General features: G+C 39.8%; 1 protein-coding gene across 1 annotated transcript in view; it reads left to right on the plus strand.

Moving 5' to 3' along the window:
• Positions 1-955: 955 nt before the first annotated feature.
• Positions 956-20,314, plus strand: part of LOC142373848 (glutamate receptor ionotropic, NMDA 2C-like) — a 65,965-nt gene continuing 46,606 nt past the window's right edge. The window contains exons 1-3 of the mRNA XM_075457292.1: positions 956-2,168; positions 13,122-13,482; positions 17,749-17,847. Of these exons, the coding sequence (XP_075313407.1) occupies positions 13,162-13,482; positions 17,749-17,847 (420 nt within the window). The 5' untranslated portion in view covers positions 956-2,168; positions 13,122-13,161. The remainder of the gene's footprint in view (positions 2,169-13,121; positions 13,483-17,748; positions 17,848-20,314) is intronic.

Consider the following 20,314-nt stretch of genomic DNA (forward strand, 5'->3'; position numbering starts at 1 on the left):
CAGGCTTTTTTAAATCAACTTTACCCTGAAATGGAATTAAAGTGGTATTTAGATTCAATTGCTGTTTTGTGACATACTGAAAACTACTTGTTTGAGGTTAGGCATAAAAAAAACTGTTTGGTTAAAAAACCCCATGGCTTGGGTTAAAACAGGCACTGCAACAACATCAACAATATATCCTTTTCCTGGATAAATGGCTACTGAGTTCTCTACGGCTAAAGCTCGTGGCAAAAAGTTAAAGAGTTTTTAGCTTCCTGACTGGCTGAGTCAGGTGAGACAAAGCTGTTCCGTCTGGCCACTTGCAAAGACTGGCAAGTGCACATCTTGAAACTGTCCAGATGTTAACGCAGCAGCATTTCTGTTAACAATGTCTGCAAAGCAAAGATGGAATAAACTGGATTGTTTCCTGACATTTCAAGACCTGCTTCAGAGCCATAGACATCATTAGAGGACTGTTCTCAGCATTGGAGTTATGTTTCAGATAATTAAGTTAAAAATGTGTAAAACTGTTGTAATCCCTTTAAATGTGAAAGTATTTCAGAACTACGGCGCTCACTGCTTTGTTTGCTCATTCAGTTTGTTTAAAGGCTGCTGCTGTGTGATGGTTCGTCGGCTTATTGACTTTGTGAAACGCTTTGTATTCACGCTGATAAAAAACTGACAGAGCCTCCGGGGTCCTGACTGTGAAAAGAAAACTATTAATGGGATTAATTTTGGACCTGTTGATAATAGAAAGGAAAAAAAAAAGCTGAGAAAGAGTGACGGAGCAATAATCTGAGGAAAAGAAGGCAACAGACACATGATGAAGGTGAATAATAAAGAGAAAATGGGAGCAAAAGTGGGCTGGGAGCGGAGGAGGGGTTGTGCTGAAGTGAGGGAGACAGAGGAGAGGAAGGGAGGCAGGCTACATCCTTGCACCGTTATTGTTGGGACTCACATGCAGACCTTCCTGTGATGGAGAGAGATGCAGAAAAGATGGAGCTACAGAGGAAATGTGAAGCAGGATTACTGATGTGACAGAACAGGCAGATGAGAGGCAGCGCAGCGGTGAGGGAGAAACTCTGGTGGACAAGAAAAAAAAACAAATCAGTGCAACAGGATGGGGACCTGCTAGTGCACAGCCCGCTCGACCCCACAGACCTGCCATCTGTCCTTTTGTTTTCTCCGTGTTCCAGAGGCTTCTATCGTCAACCAACATCTGGACCACCTCACATCCACAAGGGAAGTAAAGTAAAGGGGGGGGCAGTGAACTCAAATCTTCTCCTTACCTCGTCCTTTCGGATCTGAGGAGGAGCATCATCTCTGAGGGGATCCCATACAGAGGAGTACCACCACATAGGAGGGGGATAAGTGGACTACAGGAGGGTAAAACTTTTTCCCAAAGATGCAGAGGTGTGCACCGGACCCTTCCATGTGTATGTGTGAGATTTCTTAAGTTTCCATGGATCTGTTGCTTCTGTTCACCCTGAGCAGGGAGAGGGAAAAGAGGAGGCAGAGACGGGGATAAGGGAGAAGACATCAAGGAGGCATTACTGTCGCTGCTGCTGAAGTCTTACCGGGGTTTGTGCCCCTTTCATCGAGGAGGCATTTCATCACTCTCCCTCCTCTGCCTCTTTCACCCCCCACCCCTCTCATCTGAACAGCGGGGAGCCTGAAGGATACAGACAGAGAGCTAAACAAAGTGGGTTTACAAAACACACACACAAACTGGCTGTTCATCCAGGAGCTCCCACACCTCTCGTCTTCTTTCACCCTCGTTTTCCCTCACTTTCCTTTCCTGTCCCATTTTGAAGCCTTGTCCTCAACCCCATGACCACTTGTGAATGTGACAAACACAGCAAACAAGGAGATAAGCAGAAGAGGAAAGCCAGCAGACAGATCGAGAGATTTTTGGGAGAAACGGGGAGATCACATACACTTGCTGTCACGTTGTGAAGTCCTCCAGGGGAGTGTGCAGACATCTAGACACACACACACACAGAGGCACTGGTAACTCACACACTCTTGCTCTCGCAGAGACTCGGTCTAAATGCGGACTCCTACAGGTGCTGAGAGGGGAGAGAGGCAGCTGAAAACCAGGTGAAGACAGAGAAAAAGACATTTGGAGGAAAACGGTGGAAAATGATGGAGCAGCTGGAGTTTAAGTTGGATGACAGCAGAAAGCACAGGTAAGTCTGTCACACATACAGATATTCATACGCACGGTTATTCTGTCACTTAACGTGATCCTCTGTCGGCAATCCATCATTTAGGTATAAATGGCAAGAACAGACATGGAGCAATAGATAGAGGCAGAAAAAGAAGCTCGGAGGGAGTGTGAGTGCAGACGCACAGTGTGAGTGCAGTCATACTTTCAGTTTTCATAAGTGACGAGTTTCCTCGAGAGAAAGCTCCCATCTGCTGCTGACAGAAACAGAGCAGCCAGTTGTTAATAGAACAGGAGGTACTGTAAGAGACCACATTAGCATTTCTCACTCAGAGATTTGTTGCTTGTTTTGTGCGTGCGCGTTCCACCAAACCTGCACGCTTCCTCAGCGTGACTCATTTCTGGATTGTAGATCTTTCGGTGGTTTCGCTGTCAGATCTGGTGATGCTCCTTTACTTGTCCCATAAGATGTAGCAGCTCTCTTTCTAACCAAAATCTGTGCTCCAGTTTACATTTATCATGTGGCAGCATCGTTTACCACAGTTTCGTTCAGCTGCTTAGTCACTGTTACGTAGACTAGTAGCTCCCACAAATAGGTTTTGGGGTCTCCCCAAAAGGCTCACAAGTTAAACCCGAGGGCTCACAAGACGTTAGAACCTCTTTTTCCACAAAAACTTGGTGTTTTAATCTCTTTAGACTTCATCTCTTCAGATGTTCATAGATGATCTCCATGCGTCAGTGTTTTGCAACATGAGAGCTCCCATTTGGAGCTCAGATAAAGGTCCTGAAAAGGATTTGAAAAAAGGTGTTACAGCCAAAAGTATTTGGTTACTTTTAGGAAATAATCAGGGTTTGGATTAAAACCAGCCCTTTAACATTTTTATCTGCACTCACTCACACAGCCTCAGGAGCACAAACGGAAATCAAGGTGGGATTCAGGGGGACACAACCTCCCTTTTCTTGTGATGAAGAGATCATTTTCCAGCTTGTCATGTCATCGTAAATATAAATACTTTTCAAATAATGTAAGTTCAGTTAAAAGCATTTGTTCAAAGCAAAGTGTGATCAAATAAAACAAAAAATGGATTCCACCTCATGACTTACAATGGTTTGGTCCACCATTTGCCTTCTCAAACTGTGATGCCTTCACTGTACCTCGGCAATGGGATGACAGAAATGAAAGTTTGGTAATTGTTGACTTCCGTGTTTGATATGTAAAGTGGGCAAAAGAACCTTCAGACTGTTATGTTGCATTGGTAGTAATAACAACTACCTATTAAAAGTAATTTAGTCCACATAAAGGAAGACATAAATTCATTATAAGTATTGAAAAAATCTAAAAAAGACCAATGTTTTATTAGAATAACAAATGTAATATTTGAGGTGAAAATGGGAAGCTCTCTTTTAGGGAAATTGATAAAAATGCTTAAGTAGGGATTGACAAACCTTACCCGAGTTACCAGTTCGGAAATCTGACATTTGGCAGTATTGTCTTTGAATTTCTTTAGCTATTGGAAATTCTGAGTTCCTCATAGTCAAACAATGCAGCATTTAAATGTTTCAATAGCTGCTTTACGAATGTTAACATAATGCAAAGTGAATTTACTTAACTAACTAGACTAAAACGTGTTCATTTAACCAGACTGCATCTCCCACACATGTATATCTTTGAGGGCAGGTCTATCCATAAAATAATCATAATTCCCTGAATTTTCCCTGAAATTGAAACAGATTTTCAATTGGTTTGGCCATAAGCTACTGCATATGACTGCATCTCTCCACCGGTGACAGCACTGAGAACAATTATGGTAAAACAAGGATCGTTCTTAAGAATTGAGAACATGAAGAAATTAATTTTGATTTTATTTGTTTGCATCTCCACGAGTCAATAAGAAAAAGTTGCATTTTTATAACATAATCTGATATTACAACAATTCATATGCATTGGGGTATGTAAAAGGAAGAATATCAAAATTGGTTTTGGATCAAAACAATTAATCAACTTTACGCTACCCACCTCGTACCAAATAGCAGATCCTGATGGATTGCTGAAGGAGGGGACCATCAAAGAAGGGTGCCTATTAGATTATGCTACTATAATTGAATAATCAATCTTCAAAAGGAGTGAATAATCACAGTGATCTGATGGTCAGTGTCATCTCCTGTTATCTGGATGTATAAAAAAGCTTTTATGTCCTCGTATTTTGCCTAAACATCGGTTATCTATGTATTTTGGTGTATAAGATGGTTTTGTTGACAAGAAAACAGAAGTCCCTAAACATCCTGACATTTGTCTCCTTTTATGTTGCTTTGAAGCTAATTTTCAGTGTTCTGAATTTCCATCTGCATCTCTTCTTAACAGCTTCCTTTTGTCCACTTAGCATTTCCAACATTTTTCAATTTAATTGTTTATGTCAAGAACAAAGTCCTGACTTCATTCACACTGCAATTAATGGGATTCTGCTTAATGAAGCATTCCCGCCATCCTTTGCTTTGTCATCCACAAATCAATTGAATTAACAATGTATTTGACAGTTAACACACTATTGGTGCTGAAGTAGAAGAAGCTGCTCTGTCAACGTCAATCAGCTTAACTGCTACCCCATTTTTTTCTTTTTAAGCTTCCTCCAACCTTGTAGATGACTTGATGAAGACAAACTGACACACAGCTCTCACGCTCTCATGCTCACATACAGTTAACATTACCTCTCAACCTTCCACTTACAAATTAAACCCACAATATGAATGAATGAGCACGTCATTCTTAACCCCCAAGCTCATTATGAAACATATCACACAAGGTCTGCCACATGAATTTATCATTGTTGGGAATTTAACTGCTAACTCCGGAGCCCCTTCACTCTGTGGGGGTTTCTGCTCTCTTTCTTGAAGATTTGACAGTCTTACAGGAAATCGTTGCAGACCAGACGTATCGTCTGAGATGAATGACGTTGACAAGGAGGGAAGATTTCTAAATCCGCTTGGCCCACTGCCACTCAGGCGTACAGTAATCTCAGAGAAGACAGCTCTGTGGCCACATCTGTTTACAGACAGACACAAATACTGTACATACATAAATTTATGCAAGCTCATGGGGTCATTAACATACATATACCTGTTGTGTGTAAGTTAAAGGCACAATTATTCAATATCTAATTATAAATGAGTAAAAGGGACTGAAATACAACTGATCTTCTGCTCAATTTATTTATTTGTTTATTCATCTATTAATTTATTTACTGCTAACAAATCTTGGCCTATTATGTCACAATTATACATCCCTAATTCCAAAAAAGCAGAGAAGCTGTGTAAAGTAGAAATAAAAACAGAATGCAACAATTAGCAAATTTGTCTGTTTGACATTGGTGTATTCTTTGTTTGCTTTGTCTTTCCATTTAAAAAAAAAAAATGTTTTGTACATAATAAAAGGCTAGAGGTTCCCAACCTCATGGTTAGGGGAACCATGAGGGCCCCTGAAGAATTTAAAGGGTGCACAAGATGATTAAAGGGGCGTTGAAAGTTAAAGAAAAAAACTTTTCTTTACTGTTTGTGAAGCATTAGAATATTTGCAAACTACTCCAAGTTATAAAACCCGAATTCCAAAACAGTTGGGAAAAGTAAATAAATCTTAAAAAACAATATTTTATTCACTGTAAGGCATAGAAAACATCAAATGTTGAAAGTGAGACATTTTGCGATCTAATGAAAAATATTGCTCCACTTGAATTTGATGGCAACACCATGTTTCCCCTCTGCTTTTAATGACAGTCTGTAAACATCTGGGAACTGAGGAGACCAGTTATTGGACCTTTGGGAGAGGAACGCTGTCCCATTCTTGTCTGATAAAGAATTCCATATACTCAAGAGTCATGGGTCCTCTTTATCGTATTTTGTCTTTCCTAATGCACCAAACATTTTCAGTTGGTGTTTCTACTATGAAGCCATGTTGTTGTAATGGAGGCAGCCAGCGGTTTAGCATTGTCGTGCTGAAATATGCAAGGCTTTCCCTGAAAAAGACGTTGTCTGGATGGGAGCACATTTTGCTCTAAAACAATTCAGCACTGATGGTGCTTCAGGTGTTCACGTTACCAGTTCCATGGGCACGAATGCACCCCCATCCCATCAGAGATGCAAACTTTTGAACTGATCACTGATAACAAACTGGATGATTGCTTTCATCTTTAGTTCTGAAGATGCAACGTCCAGAATTCCACATTTCACTTTGCTGCCATCAAACGTAAGAATTTGACTTGTGTAGTAATATGTTACCGAGTAGTTTGCAAAAAATTCTAATGTTTCACAAAGAGAAAATCTTTACTTTAAATGTCCCCTTAAAATTCTGAGGAGGCCCTCAGGGTTCCCAAGACCCTCAAGTTGGGAGCTACTGACCTTTTACTGTGCAAAAAACATCAAATTAATCAAACGACCAATATCTAAAACCTAATAGTCAAAAACAAGAACCTCAGTTTCTTTGGAACTAAGTACAGCAATTACCGCATGCCTCCACCAGTCCCCTCTACATTCGGATAGTAGGCTACTGATGATAACAGTCCTACTTAGAATACCAAGAGGTGGATCAAGGATGGTACCTTTGGGTGAAGTGGGAATATCCAGGGTCAGTTAGAATACCAAGAACAGGACAGCTGCAGAATAAATGCTCACACAGGGAATTCTTGGACTCAGAGATTCCTGATGTTTCAATCAGCTGTCTGAGCACCATACCTGCAGGATGTTGATGAAAGGATGGCAATCCACTATATTAATACCAATCATGGATCGAGACAGGCTTGTTGTTGATGCCCATCAACTAGATTCTTTCTGTTAATTTCTTCTCTAACTCAGCATAGGGACACTACCATATCCCAGTTAAATAACTGAAGAAGCAACATTTTTTTTCTGTAAATACAGTGAATGAATAGTGAATAGAGGAATTTGATGCAAACAAAACCTCACATTTGACTTAATTGTATGGTTCCTTATTTGGTCCCATCAGGGTTCACGATGTACATTACAATATTGTTCAATCAGTTCATGTAAGGTTGGCATTGAAAGTCCTGTTTTTTTCTGGCTTTAAAATTTGATATTTGAAGATTTTTTTTTACTATGATTTGACTAAAAGACCAATGAAAGTTGAATGAGCAAGAAGCTCCAAAAGGATTTACTTATATACTTTGAAAATATTCCTTTCTATCAACTTTCAGAGGCTGAGAGGCGGAACATCTGTGTTTTTTAACAAAAGGCCTAAAAAGTAATGAAAAGTTTGTGTGGCAATTTGCTGGAATAGGAAAATTGTTTACTTATCTTTTGTCATTCGCTGGTACTTTCACATTTCCTGATCAGTGCAGCTGCATAATTAGTGCTTATCACACTATTGGATGAATTTAGATTTGTGCAGTCATGTTGATGCCAGTGCAGACCTGAGGTGAGAGAGTTTATCCCACATTGGAGAAGCTGTACTCCATCTGGAAATCTCCATGATAATAGAAAACCTGTGAGTAAAGCACCTTGCTCACTCGCTTTCACTGTGCATGTTGGAAAATAATCACAGAAACGCTACGTGCAAATGAGCACATTAACAAAAATGTGCTGTCTTACTTTGGTTTCTTCTTGTAAAACATTCATAGAAAATTAATTGAAAAAGATAAAAACATCGTTGACAGATTGTTTTTGTGTGCTCATTTGTGTAAATTTCATGTCATATGTCCTATCTATACTCCTGCTGGCAATCTGGGGCAGATACTTCCTACCCGTTATACACACTCAGATACACATTTTGCTAATCTGTGGCCCTATTATGCTGCCATTTTCCAGAGATTACACTGTGATATGAACACTTGACCTGATCTCTAGTCAAGTGATCCACCTATTGAGCATTTAACTGTTTTTTCATCTGCTGTCTCCTTTTGCAAAGACAATGTTCTCTGGTTCCCACTTTACCGCTCCTTTAGGTTTTATATTTTGAGAGATATAGCTACTATTGACATTCATCTGTCTATCATGACCACAATTCGTGTACAAATGATCCACACTCAAAACGAATTGCTCTCCTCGAGTTCTTTGCGAGTAATCATGTCTGTGCTGTTCTGTAAATGCAGTTATTATTTTTAACATTTCAAGCAAAGTTGAACATGTTTACAACAGATCTTCTGCCTCCACTGTGTTGATTGACGAGCACACAGTAAAAAAGGGATTTCAGTTAAACTTTACCTCATGTCGTATTTCTCATAGCACAGCAGTGAGCAGTGTGACTTTAGCCTAGCAAGCTAGACCCCTACAGCAAAAAGCTGTACAGGGGTCTAGTGCAGCTGGATAGCAGTGTGGGCGGGATAAACGGTTGTCTGTTAAGTTGCCTCTGCACTCAACGCCACGCAATAGGATGGCGCAACAACCAATCAGAGCGATGAAGAAGGATTACATAGTCAGCGCGACGGAAAGTACATTGTGGTGTGTGTAGTCTAATGTCGCCTCGCAAAGAAAACTGTATATTTAAATTTTCTAGAGTCGCTGCAAAAGCCAAATCGAAAGAATGTTCGCTGGGCGCAGCCATTGTTTACCTCTCTCTGGAACTACACACTGAAACGTCGCACCTCTGTCGTCACTAGGTAGCCCGGCCTCTGACCCCGCTCCTCACGATTTGATTGGCCTGATTAAGTTTTGATTTTCAGCCTCGCAAAACGACCACAACTGACTAGACTAGCCCGGGAGCAAATTCAATTTGCGGTCGCTAGGGGCGTCTAGATTTCTAGGCCAGTGTGACTTCCCATCAATGCAGAAACCAGTAAACTGAGACAAAATCCAGATGTAATGTTTATCATTATCCTGAATTTACTTTTTTTTAACTCCTTAAAACTCTCATTCTCCAGGTACAAGAAAAACACTTTATTTTCTCTGTGTACCTGAGAATATAAACACATTTTAAATAAAAGAATTTCACGACATGAAACCAAGCATTTCTTAACCCTAATATTACATTTTATCTCTTTACAGTATTTACAGTAATTCAAATATTGTAGAAGTATGAATGACAACAAAATATTTCCTCAGATTTTCTGCTTTCAGCTTTAAACAACAGTTTGTGTGAAAAGTATTCTTTAGCTTTCACCTCCCAAATTATTGTGCTGCTATACAATCACATTCTGTTTACTCATGTCTGCCATTCAGAAGGCTCTTGGAGCTATGCTGCTGGTTTAATTTTAGGCAGTTCTTGGTGAGTTAAAGTGAATGCTCCCAGCACCTGACTCCATCTGACATTTTCAGAATTGGTATTGTTTGCATTGAACCACCAATAAATGTCTTTCTGTATAGACTTGATGAAACAGATAGAATCTTAACATGTTGAAAATGTCACTATATGCAGATGACACAAATCAATGCATTCCTAATACAAAATTTTGTATTAGGAATTTTGTTCCATGAGATAAAGGTGTGCAACAACACAATTTTTTTGCAAACCTCCCAAAAATATCTTAAAATATATGATCAAACAAAAATGAAAATAGACCCATACGAAGCAAAAGTCTTCTATACAAAAGAAATGCAAGCGAATTAATCCCTGGAGGGTAAATATGTAATATTTGAACCACAAGACAGCTGCAAGCAACCACAGATTATGCGATAATACGTCAGTGCAATGATGTTTTTTTTTTGTAATCCAAGCTGCTCTGTTGTTGTGTTACTGGCCTGGTTAAATGTGCATGTCTGTGGATGCAAGTCCCTTCTTTGCAATATGGAGCAACAGAGCTTACAGATTTTTCACCACTGAATGAACCACACTGTTTGGTACAACAAAATATTCGTTCTGGTTTTAATAAGATGAAAAGACCCATAAACTGCTTGAAGGGCTCAAAGTTAGGGTTTACTTTTGTTTTTTTCTCGATACGTTTTCTAAGATTCTGCTTTCCTTTTTTTTTTTTGCGGCTGCCAATATTTTTTAAAGGTCACATATTGGATTTTGTGACCAAAAAGGGCTGCTCCATGATAATCTATTTAGCTTCGGTCTTGTAATAACTTTGCCTTGCAAAGTTGCTGTATTCTCATGAGATTCATGATCACAAGATAATCCATCTTGCTGTACTTCAAGCCATGTGCTTGTGGCCAAGGCTCTGGTTTGGACAAATCAGTATCATATGCTAATAGCTACAATTAGTGTGTATTTAGTTGTATCAGGGAGGCAGTTTGTTTACACTGAAAGAAGATCAAAGAAAAATGCTGAAGGTTTTACTGTGGCAAAGACGTTTATGCTCTTCTGTCCACTGGTCTCAACAATTTTGATTCACCAGCTGAATCCACTGTTGGTGGATCATTGGGCTGATTGGTTAAAGTTGGTTTATGATAAAGAGTGATTATTGGTTAATCTGATCACATGAAGTGCTTATCCTTTTGCAAGCACTCTCCATAGACAACCTCCTATATAGTCTTGTGAAACAAAACACGTGGTGGGCCTGGTTATATCTATCCTGCAATAAACCCTTGTCTGTATGGAATCAATGAAAAAACATCATATCCAGATTACACCAAACCCATAGCATCACAACCTTCAGCAAACCAAGATATTCTGAATGAAGCATTAGCAAAATATAATCTGTAGAAGTGAAAATAATCTGCATGATATGTATGACTAAGAGAAACACACAGATATGTCCATGTACATAAATCGTTTTTTAAAATATCAAGGATGGATTATTTCAAAAGATAAGACTGTATATTTATTGTTATAAGTACCTTAAACCCAGGAGATTAGAATCTTATTAATATTAATGATTGATATGCCTGGTGCATGAAAAGTGTTGAAGGGGTGGGACACATTTAACCCTGTGTTGCTTTGAATCAAAGCTGGGAGGAGCTGTTCATTATAGAGTCTCTGATGGCCACAGATGAAACCGACTCACTATCTATCCCACCCTACCTGTCAAATATGAGTGTGTATGCCAAGATCCTTTTCTTTGCTGTATTAAAGCCCATCTACCTTTATCAAAGGTTCAAAGGTATTGATTCAATAAGGAAAGATCTTCAAACAGCGAACCCTGTATTAAAGGAGCTTAATCCATATGCAGAGGGTGAAGGTAGGGAGTTGTTCAGCAAATGAAAATGATGTTGATTATGGCAGTGATCCATTTAACACTGAGCTTCAGTAGTCTTGATAGCATTTCAAGAAAGGTTTTTTATTTCAGATCATTGTATTAGATTATTAAATATCAAGATATTTTTGCTTTTAGGACGTATACTTTAGATATGTTTCTATTAAACGCCCTGCTGTGAATATGATAATTCTATAAATACATGAATATAAGGATTGTTTGTTTTTGCTTTCATGTTATTTTATAAAAAGGTGTATAAAGTTAGACATAGTTTTAGAAAATCATTCTTGTAATTATACTTGTATCTTGATCACCATAGGTGTTACATTCAGAGAGTGGGGCAGAGAGAAAAATAATACATAACAAACATCCTTTGATATCACAGAAACAGTTTTTTTAACCAGTCTTTATAGAAAACCCCAAAATAACCAGAAATGTTTACACTGAACTGCGGTTGTAGTAATTATAGCTCTTGTCCGCTGAAAGAAACAGGAGAAATTCATGTGATATTGTTGTGGAGTCACAGAGACCTCTCAGAGGGTTTAGGTTGGTTTGGATTGTTGGATTGAAATCCCAAATGATAGCATGATGATGATTACCATGGTGTCAAGGAACAAGTAATTATAAACTAAACCACAGTCTTTCCCTCAACCAAACCAAGTGTCATGAAATGGAGATTTTGATATTTTACACAGCAAACAATTTGTACATGTTATCAAAGGGGCTGACCAATTGAACACATCAGAATCGAAATATAAATACAGTAGATGTAGATTTTTGTTATATTCAATTCAGTTTTATTCATATAGTGCCAAATCACAAAAAGTGCAATCTCAAGGCACTTCAAAGATACAATCCAATCATTATCCAATGAAATCCAATTAATAAAGTTCTATATTACTCCAATTCATATAAAGTCAGTTAAAAAAAAAAAAGCCAAGCTAAGGAAACCAACAGATTGCACTGAAACTTCCATTTGATCCAATCCCCCGTTCTGAGCGCGCACAAGGTGACTGTGGAAAGAAAAAACTCCCTTTTAACGGGAAGAAACCTCCAGCAGAACCAGACTCAGCCAAGGCGGGTATCTGCCTCAACAGGTTGGAGTTTGGGAGGACAGGAAAGAGGGGGCAACAAGGACCATAACACCAGACCAGGGATACCACCTGAGAAAGAGAAACACAAGTTAATGACAACAATAATGTCATATGTACATGGAGAGTAAAGAGAGCAGAAAACTTAAAGGTAGAGAGGATGTCTACTTTCTGAAAATCTTTCTTCCATTCATAAACTGTAACAACAAACAATGAACGACTGGTGAAATATACAACATGGCCCTTTTTATGTGGCCCCTGAATTGGAAAAATACAAAATCCGCCACTGAGTTTGACATGGGCATACATTGGTTTATGAGATTATTATGTAATAATGTACTTATCTAAACAGTGTTTAGGATTGTTGCTTTGTGAATGGCTGAGGATAGGCTGATGAAATCACAGCTTTTGGAGACATGCTGTCTGAAGTATTGTAATGTAATGTAATCCCAGTGATGGGGGTTGAGGACCTGTGCGACAGTTATGGCATCCTGGTGTGTGTGTGTTGACTCAGAGATGTGCAGATAGAGAGGTGATTACAGTTATGACACTGGGGATGGATTATGAAGGATTACATCCACGCAGACTTTGACACATATTCACACACAGTTTTCATGATGAGTCTAAATGCAGGGCCAATACTGTCATACAAAAGGGTCAGAAAGACAGACAGACAAGAGAAGAAAAATAAAAGATGAATATGTAATGATGAATTATAAATGACTATGTCAAAAACATTACAAAGGTAAAGCAGCTTGTATATTCGATTGTCGCCATCTTGGCTTTCATTCTCTCCTCTTCTTTCAGCACCCTCCTTCCTCTCCTTTCCAGGCAGTAGGCTGCTAACATGGCCTCTCCTTGGACCCCTGTCTTCTTCTTTCTCCTCCTCCTCCTCATCACCTCGCCGCTGCAGGCACGGCCTCTCCTCATCCAGTCGTCCATCAACGTGGCGGTGGTGTTCAGCGGCTCCAGCTATCAGAATGAGGTCAGAGGTCGTCTCAGCGGGGAGAACTTTGTCGATCTGCCCGTGGTGGTCAGCCCTGTGACCGTGCTGGTCAATGACACCAACCCCCGTGACCTCCTTACACATCTCTGTGATACCATGGCAACAGAGAAACTGCATGGGGTGGTGTTTGAGGATGATGTGGGCTCAGGTGCGGGTGCCCAGGTGAATAGAATTTTACACATTTTTGGCTTATGTTGATAAGATATTGTCTTTATAGTCACTGCAAATGTTTCCATGTACAGCTTTCTTGTCAGCTTAAGTTACAAAGATAAATTAACTGAGATGCCCAGCATGTAATGTTTTCCTGAAATTGAATTGTGGTGTCGATATGGTTTACGATTTTAATGGGAAAAGAGGTGACACTAAGTCATAAAAGCAAAACAAATAGTGCTATAAATTTTTTCCCCCTGGAGTAAGAATGCGCAAAGTGATACCAACTTTAAAGTTTCCCTCTGACATAAAAATGACTCATGTAGAAATCTAATGAAATCATCATGCAAAAGTTTGGCTTTCCAAATTTCTTGTTGCCGTTTATTCATGTTCACCGCCATTTCAAAGCTTTTTAAATTCTCTGGCTCTTTAAACTTTTTCCTGATAATCAGGAGCCGCAGCACATTGAAGCAATTGCAGAGCACTCTGAAAATTAAAGTAACGGATGCCCACAAAGCAGGAGAAGGCCATAAGAAGATGCTCAAGCAGCCATTTCCTTAGTTCATAATGTAATTAAGAAATGACACCAATGGAGGTCAAGTTGAGGTCTGTGAGACCAAGAAAACTCTCAGAAAGAACTGCTTGTTAGATTGCTTGAAAGGTAGATAAAAACCCTGATTTCACTGCAAAAGACCTTCAGGAAGATTTAACAGACTCAGTAAGAATGTTATGGTTAGGTTTCATAGGTACTGTTTGACTTTGCAGCCACACCAAAACGACCTTCATGGTGTTGTCAGAAGAAAACCTTTCCTGCACGCTCATCAGAAATCAAGCATCAGAAGTTTGCTAAGTAACAATTGATAAGTTGATCAATCCAAAAGTTGGGTCCCATCCCCTCTACGTACATCTTTGGGAAACTCATGGGTATGTGACCATGTATAAAGCCCTTTTTACTCGGGTCAAGAATCCCACAAATCCCTGCTAACAGTTAGCTTTTGAGTGCAATAAAAAAGTATTTAATCAATACTCAGTTTCGTGTCTGCTGTAGTCATGGTTATTTATCAGGTCTGGCTCCGATTGTCAGCAATGGGACGCACACGTTCATTTTCAATGAGGAAGCTACACTTGGGGTAACAGGAATGAGTATAGTTAGCTTGTTCTTTCAAAAAGCTCACATTTGCTGACATTAAAATCTCACAGGGAGGTAGTGAAACAACTTGCAGTTAAAAAGAGGTGAGACTGATCGATTTTACCTGACTGCTAGATGGCTGGCAACTCATTCTTAGTCCCGTTAAGGAAGCTGACATCTGTGGTCTAATATAAAATAATGAGCTTGTCTATTTATCTTAGAGAGTTCTGCAGACTATAATGTAATGTAATCCCTTTATTTTATTGTAACTTACAGACTTGGCCCTTTGTAGGTAGTAGAAGTTGTTAGACTGTTACTGCAGCCCTCAGATCACCGAGGGTAATCATGCTACTACAGGCAATGCGAAAGTATTTAATCGACTTGTTTTAGCAGGCATATCATGGTTTAAAAAGCCTGTTTAAATACACTACCATTGGCATGCAAAATGCATACAATTGAGGAAAAAATAACTGTATGGATAGAATAAGTGGTGTATAAATCTATGTGTAATTAAGAAAGATGTTTTAAAGTACTTTGCGGAAAATAGCCATGGTTAAAAGGCACTATATCCTGTAAGCGCAAAGCATTTACCATTCCACAACAGGATAAAGAACCCAACCCAAGGCAGGAAGCAGAAGGATTGAGCCTGAATCACCCAGAACAAGAGGTGAAAGACCTTTAGCTGACTTTTATTTGCCATAGAGGGTGTTATAAACTACGGTACACCAAGAAACACTAAGTCCAAGATACAAAAGAAAAGTAGACAATTTGCAAAATTAAAAAGCCAGATGGCTGCTGGCAGGAATGACTTTGTAGCGTTGGCACGTTATTAATTAATATTTACCTCGAAAATAGCAGGGCACCACCTACCTACAATTTTACTTTACGTTACAGTCAGGTAGGAAACTGTTACAATCTTACGATCCTGGTATGTTAAATTATTAATCAATTAATAATCAATCTCATTCTGATTCGTACGTTCTGTTTGAAGTGATAGTCGGCTTTAGTAACTGTCCGTGACGTTCTTAAATGGAGTAATACAAACATTTATTCAACATTGCACAGGTATATAGGTGTATAAACAATTGATAAAGAGACAGAAATTTGAATTATTGGTGATACTCAAAAGGGCATATAAGGGAAGAAAGAAGCAGTTCACTAACAGGGTTACCTATCAAAAATGTGACTAAATCTGGTTCGTAACACGGATATTGTGCCAACTGTCTTCTGCCCGCGGAGGTCTGCTCATTCGTCGCTTTCAGAGAAAGTTTTCATTTTATCCACGGCTTCAAAAGATCTCAAACCAGCACCTTACTTTGTCGTAGTAGCGTAAGAGATCCCGTGGTTCTTTCCTTCTGATGAGTTGGTGTCGAAGCGGTGTTCCCGTGGTAACCAGCGGGATGACGTAGAATCGACTTCGTCTTTATTCTTCGTCCTTAGATGGAAAGTGGCGGCTTGGGCGGGCTGTATGAGTTGGCACACACTCGCGTGTATTGGACCAGACTTTTATACAAAAGAAAGGGGAAGTCTAAAAAAATGGTAATTAATAGTTACAGAGAGAGAGGACAAAAGAGTTGCGTGAGGGATAAAAGAGAAAAATGATGAGAGACTGAGAGGCTGATTTCATGCGCGCCTCTCTTTTTAAGCTGGAGATCACATGTCAGCTTTCGTCCAATCAGAGTTCAGCTGGCTTTTGACCCAACGAAAAAAAGGGGGTTTGACCACGCTGAATTTATGAGGAAAAAGGGGGAGAATTCCTGCTTCTTCCTTATACCGTATTTAACTCATATGACATTGATTTTAGATAATATAATGTTTCTAACAGACAATAATGTTGCATACGAGCAGGCATAAACACACATATGAGCATGGAGCATACAATACTTCATATTATCATGATAGAAATAGTATGACAACTTTTGGTTACTGTTAATTAGAATGATCTGCAGCTGTTTGGCAATACCTGTGGAATTAAACACTATTAGGTTATGCATTGCACATAATGAGAACATTAAACATCCATAGTTGAAATTGTCCATGGTCATTAGGCTGACATAGTGAAGGGTGTCCGTTATCCATGTCCTTTGGGGGCGCTGTGGCTCCACGAAAGGGATTCTATTAAATCCAATATCCCATAACTTGGTAAATACTTCATGTAAAAGAATGGCGAATGTTTCAAAATGATCTGTAGATTTATGCAGTTCCGATTTCAACAGTTTATGTCAAGAAAAGGGGTGATTAGGGTTGATTCTATTCTTCTAAGGAAAAGTGGAGAGTTGAACATTCCTTGTAACAGACCAGGAAAGAAGAGCAAGCCTGGTTTGTTTCTCTGTCAGAGGGTGTCAGTTTGCATAATTTATTATGCGTGGCTGGCGTGGAGGAGAGAATCTCACAAAGGAACTCCAGTAGGTTAGAATTCACATCTGGGTCCTTATCTCCTTTGGGTAATCCATTGAAAGGGTCATAAACAGTGGAATGTTTTCGATGTCAAGACATTTGAAAAAGGGGGGAAGGTTAAGGTAAACATCTCCGTTCTCTGTCTTTCCTGAGAGCACGCTACAACTTCCTGCTGCATTTATTCCTGCACTGGGGAGGTATCAGTCTCTGGCTGAAGGTGCTCTCCTGAAACACCTTATATGCATAAGGTCATGCAGCGGGTGAGACTTATTAACCAGGATACCCTTCAGTTTCCTGAGTATCTTCACCTCAGCCACCTGCTGAACAACAGTTCAACTCATCCCCAATGGTGGAGCTCGCTGTCTGGTGTTTGTGTGAAAAAAATCTTCCAGTTCAAATGATGTATATGAAAAATTGCCTAAAGACAAAAAGACACAGGCTTCTTCGTCAGATTGAATTCAGCAACTTGCTTTGGAGCTATAGATCTTCACATTTTTAGTTTCTCTGATACATCACATGATATAAAAAGGTGCATTTTTTGTATTCTTGAGACTTTGAAGTGTTTATACCCTGCTGCAATCGATATCGGTATTTTTTTAACAATGTCTGTTTTGATCTGAAAATGAAATCTGAACTTCGCCTGACAACGTGTTAAACTAAATCAGTCATCAGAATTGATCGAATGGGCACACTGTGTGCAAGATTTTTATCTTCCGTCATGCAACACAATTGTTTCTCTTGTTCATCCTCAGGTGGCAGAAGTGGCACAAATCCTGGACTTCCTCTCCACTCAGACAGCTCTGCCGATTGTAGGCATCAGTGGTGGCTCTGCGGTTGTCATTCCATACAAGGTACTGTCAGTTAATCAGTCAGTTATTTCCATGCTTTCTCATCAGCACCATGGAGCTTGACTTGGGCCTTGACTAGTCTGCCTTCTTGCCACCCTGATAAACAAGCTTTACAGCTGAAATAACATAAGTCACATGAAATGAGCAAAGAAAAAAAGGATTTTTGTGTAATGTAAACAGGAACTTATGATGTAAACCCCGTCAGTAGCAGCACTCACTCTTCATAACCTCCTGTCTCAGTCAGTGCTCTTTTGCACTGACATCCTTCAGCTTAAAGCAACTTAAGTAGGTCAGAGCTTTGAAACAGACTTTGGCAAGCAACTCGCTCCATGCAAATATTTCGATAGGAGTAATACAGATGGGTGAATTATCTGTGATGACTGAAGCCTTCGACCCTCATTAGCTCGTTTAATCCCTGGCTGAGAAGAGTCTGAGTTGTTGGAGGGGGAAACTTTGCAAGTTGAGGCGAGCTTTATGGGTGATCTGCGCTTCAATCAATCATCCCGGTGCAGAAGAGGATAAGCAGGTTTCGGCTATGATTTAGCAAGTATCACACTGATGAATGGAGATACAAAGTAGTGAGCTTTGTAGTTAGGTTGTAAAGTAGAGATTGGTGACACCAGATGGATTCTTAATCTCTACTATTCCTCCACTTTTGAGTTGGAAAATGGCTCCATCCCTTCTTCCTCTCCCACTCCTCACTTTCCACTTGCCTTCCTTTAATCTCTGAACTGCAGTCTTCAGCACCTTGTATTTATAGAATCAACTCTCACGCTGAAAGAGACATGTGAATAAACACTGTACACACAGTCACACACACCAAGTGGATGCCATTCCACACCTATCCACCACAAGATGAATTCAGACTGAGCTGAAATGTAGCTGTGTGGCAGCAAGTCGTGAATTTTACCCCCCGGCTACAGTTTGTAAACCGTGTTGTATTTATCAACTTCCTGTTAATCAAAAGGTATCTGCAGATGTCACATCATAGATGGGTATTAAACAGGAGGAGCTGTAGCTGCAGGAGGGTGATTGATTTGCTGTATACTGATGGCAAAGCGGGAACGGCAGAGTGAGTGAGTGAGAGGCAGATAGAAGAGAAAGATCCTTCGATGAAGCTCGGCTGACAGCTGCCTGAAGGCAGCGTTTTACTGTCGCACAGATAAGTCTCCCTTCTCTCTCTCGTGTGAGTGAAATAGTCATTATTGTTCCCCAACGTCTGTCTTTTCCTCTCTATTTTCATTTATTTCCTTTTTTCGACCCTGTCCACTTCTTATCTTGTTTAATTTCCCAATCCTTTTCAAGTTTCCCTTTAGATCAACTGTCCCTTCAGTTTGTATTTTTCCTTTATTCCCAACACTTTTTGATATATTTGACTTCTGTTTTTGTTTGCTGGATCTGTTAATGCTAATCACTACAGGTAAGCTAGAGGCCTGTGCCCCTTTGTGCTCTCTTGGAGCTCGAGGATGCCATTAAACTATTAACTAGAGCCTTCAGGAGGATGAAGCTCCTCCACTGAGCAAAGCGTTTACCCTGAACTCCAAAATAATTTATCTTTTTATTTGCTGTCTGTTCCTTGCAAAATCTCCCAATATGCATTGCTGCTTTAAAGCTTTTGTTTTTTCGATGCACGTCTGAGGCAGTCTGAGGCTCTAAATTATTTCAGGTTTGTCAGTGATAGACAATCACTGGTTTGTAATTTAGAGAACCAATCAAGGCCTCTTCAGTCTGGATTATTTATCATCTCTACCTGACAGCGGCAGCAGAACACACAGATTATCGTAGAGAGTGGCCACTTTTCTGAGTTCAAAGTGTTGAGTGATGGTTCTCTATATAGTACAAAGAGTTGTGCATTCTCCTCAGTGGTCTGCGGGTTGACAGCATCACTCAGCCCTGCTTCACATGCCCCTTTTCTCTGTCTTATATACTCTTTTGTTGTTAACAAGGAGAAAAAAGCTTCTCAGAGGTGTCTGGCACAATGGGACAGGTGGATTGGACGGAGAAAGATGTATGCATGAGCGCATGCTTCTCTAAGGGGATAAAAGAGCTCAATACCCTTTAATTATCAATAGCCTGATGATGATGAATATCTTTGATGGTGGTTTAAAAAGAAGCGGCAGCCGCCGGGGCCCCCTATTTATGGTTCCTGTCTCAGTGATCTCTCTCTATGGCAAACAAGGAAGGAGGGAATGAGACAAAGATGAAAAGATTGAGGGGAGGAGAGGAAGTGTGTCTTTTGTCAGACGGCACATGCATCAAGCAAAAGCGAAGAGGAGGAAATGAGAAAGCGTGAGGAACGGCTGAGAAAGGGCATAAAAACGGCTCAATGGGGGCAGCAAGTAAAGAAGAAAAAATATTGCGACTTGTCTCTGAGAAGTTGGAAATCAGAGCTTGAGTGTCTTTCCTTTTTGTGTGCTCCTTTCTGTCATTGCAGTTTACTTGGTGATCATTAGAGGGTGCTGCTTCCAGA

Source organism: Odontesthes bonariensis, chromosome 23, assembly GCF_027942865.1.
Source record: "Odontesthes bonariensis isolate fOdoBon6 chromosome 23, fOdoBon6.hap1, whole genome shotgun sequence".
NCBI lineage: Eukaryota > Metazoa > Chordata > Actinopteri > Atheriniformes > Atherinopsidae > Odontesthes > Odontesthes bonariensis.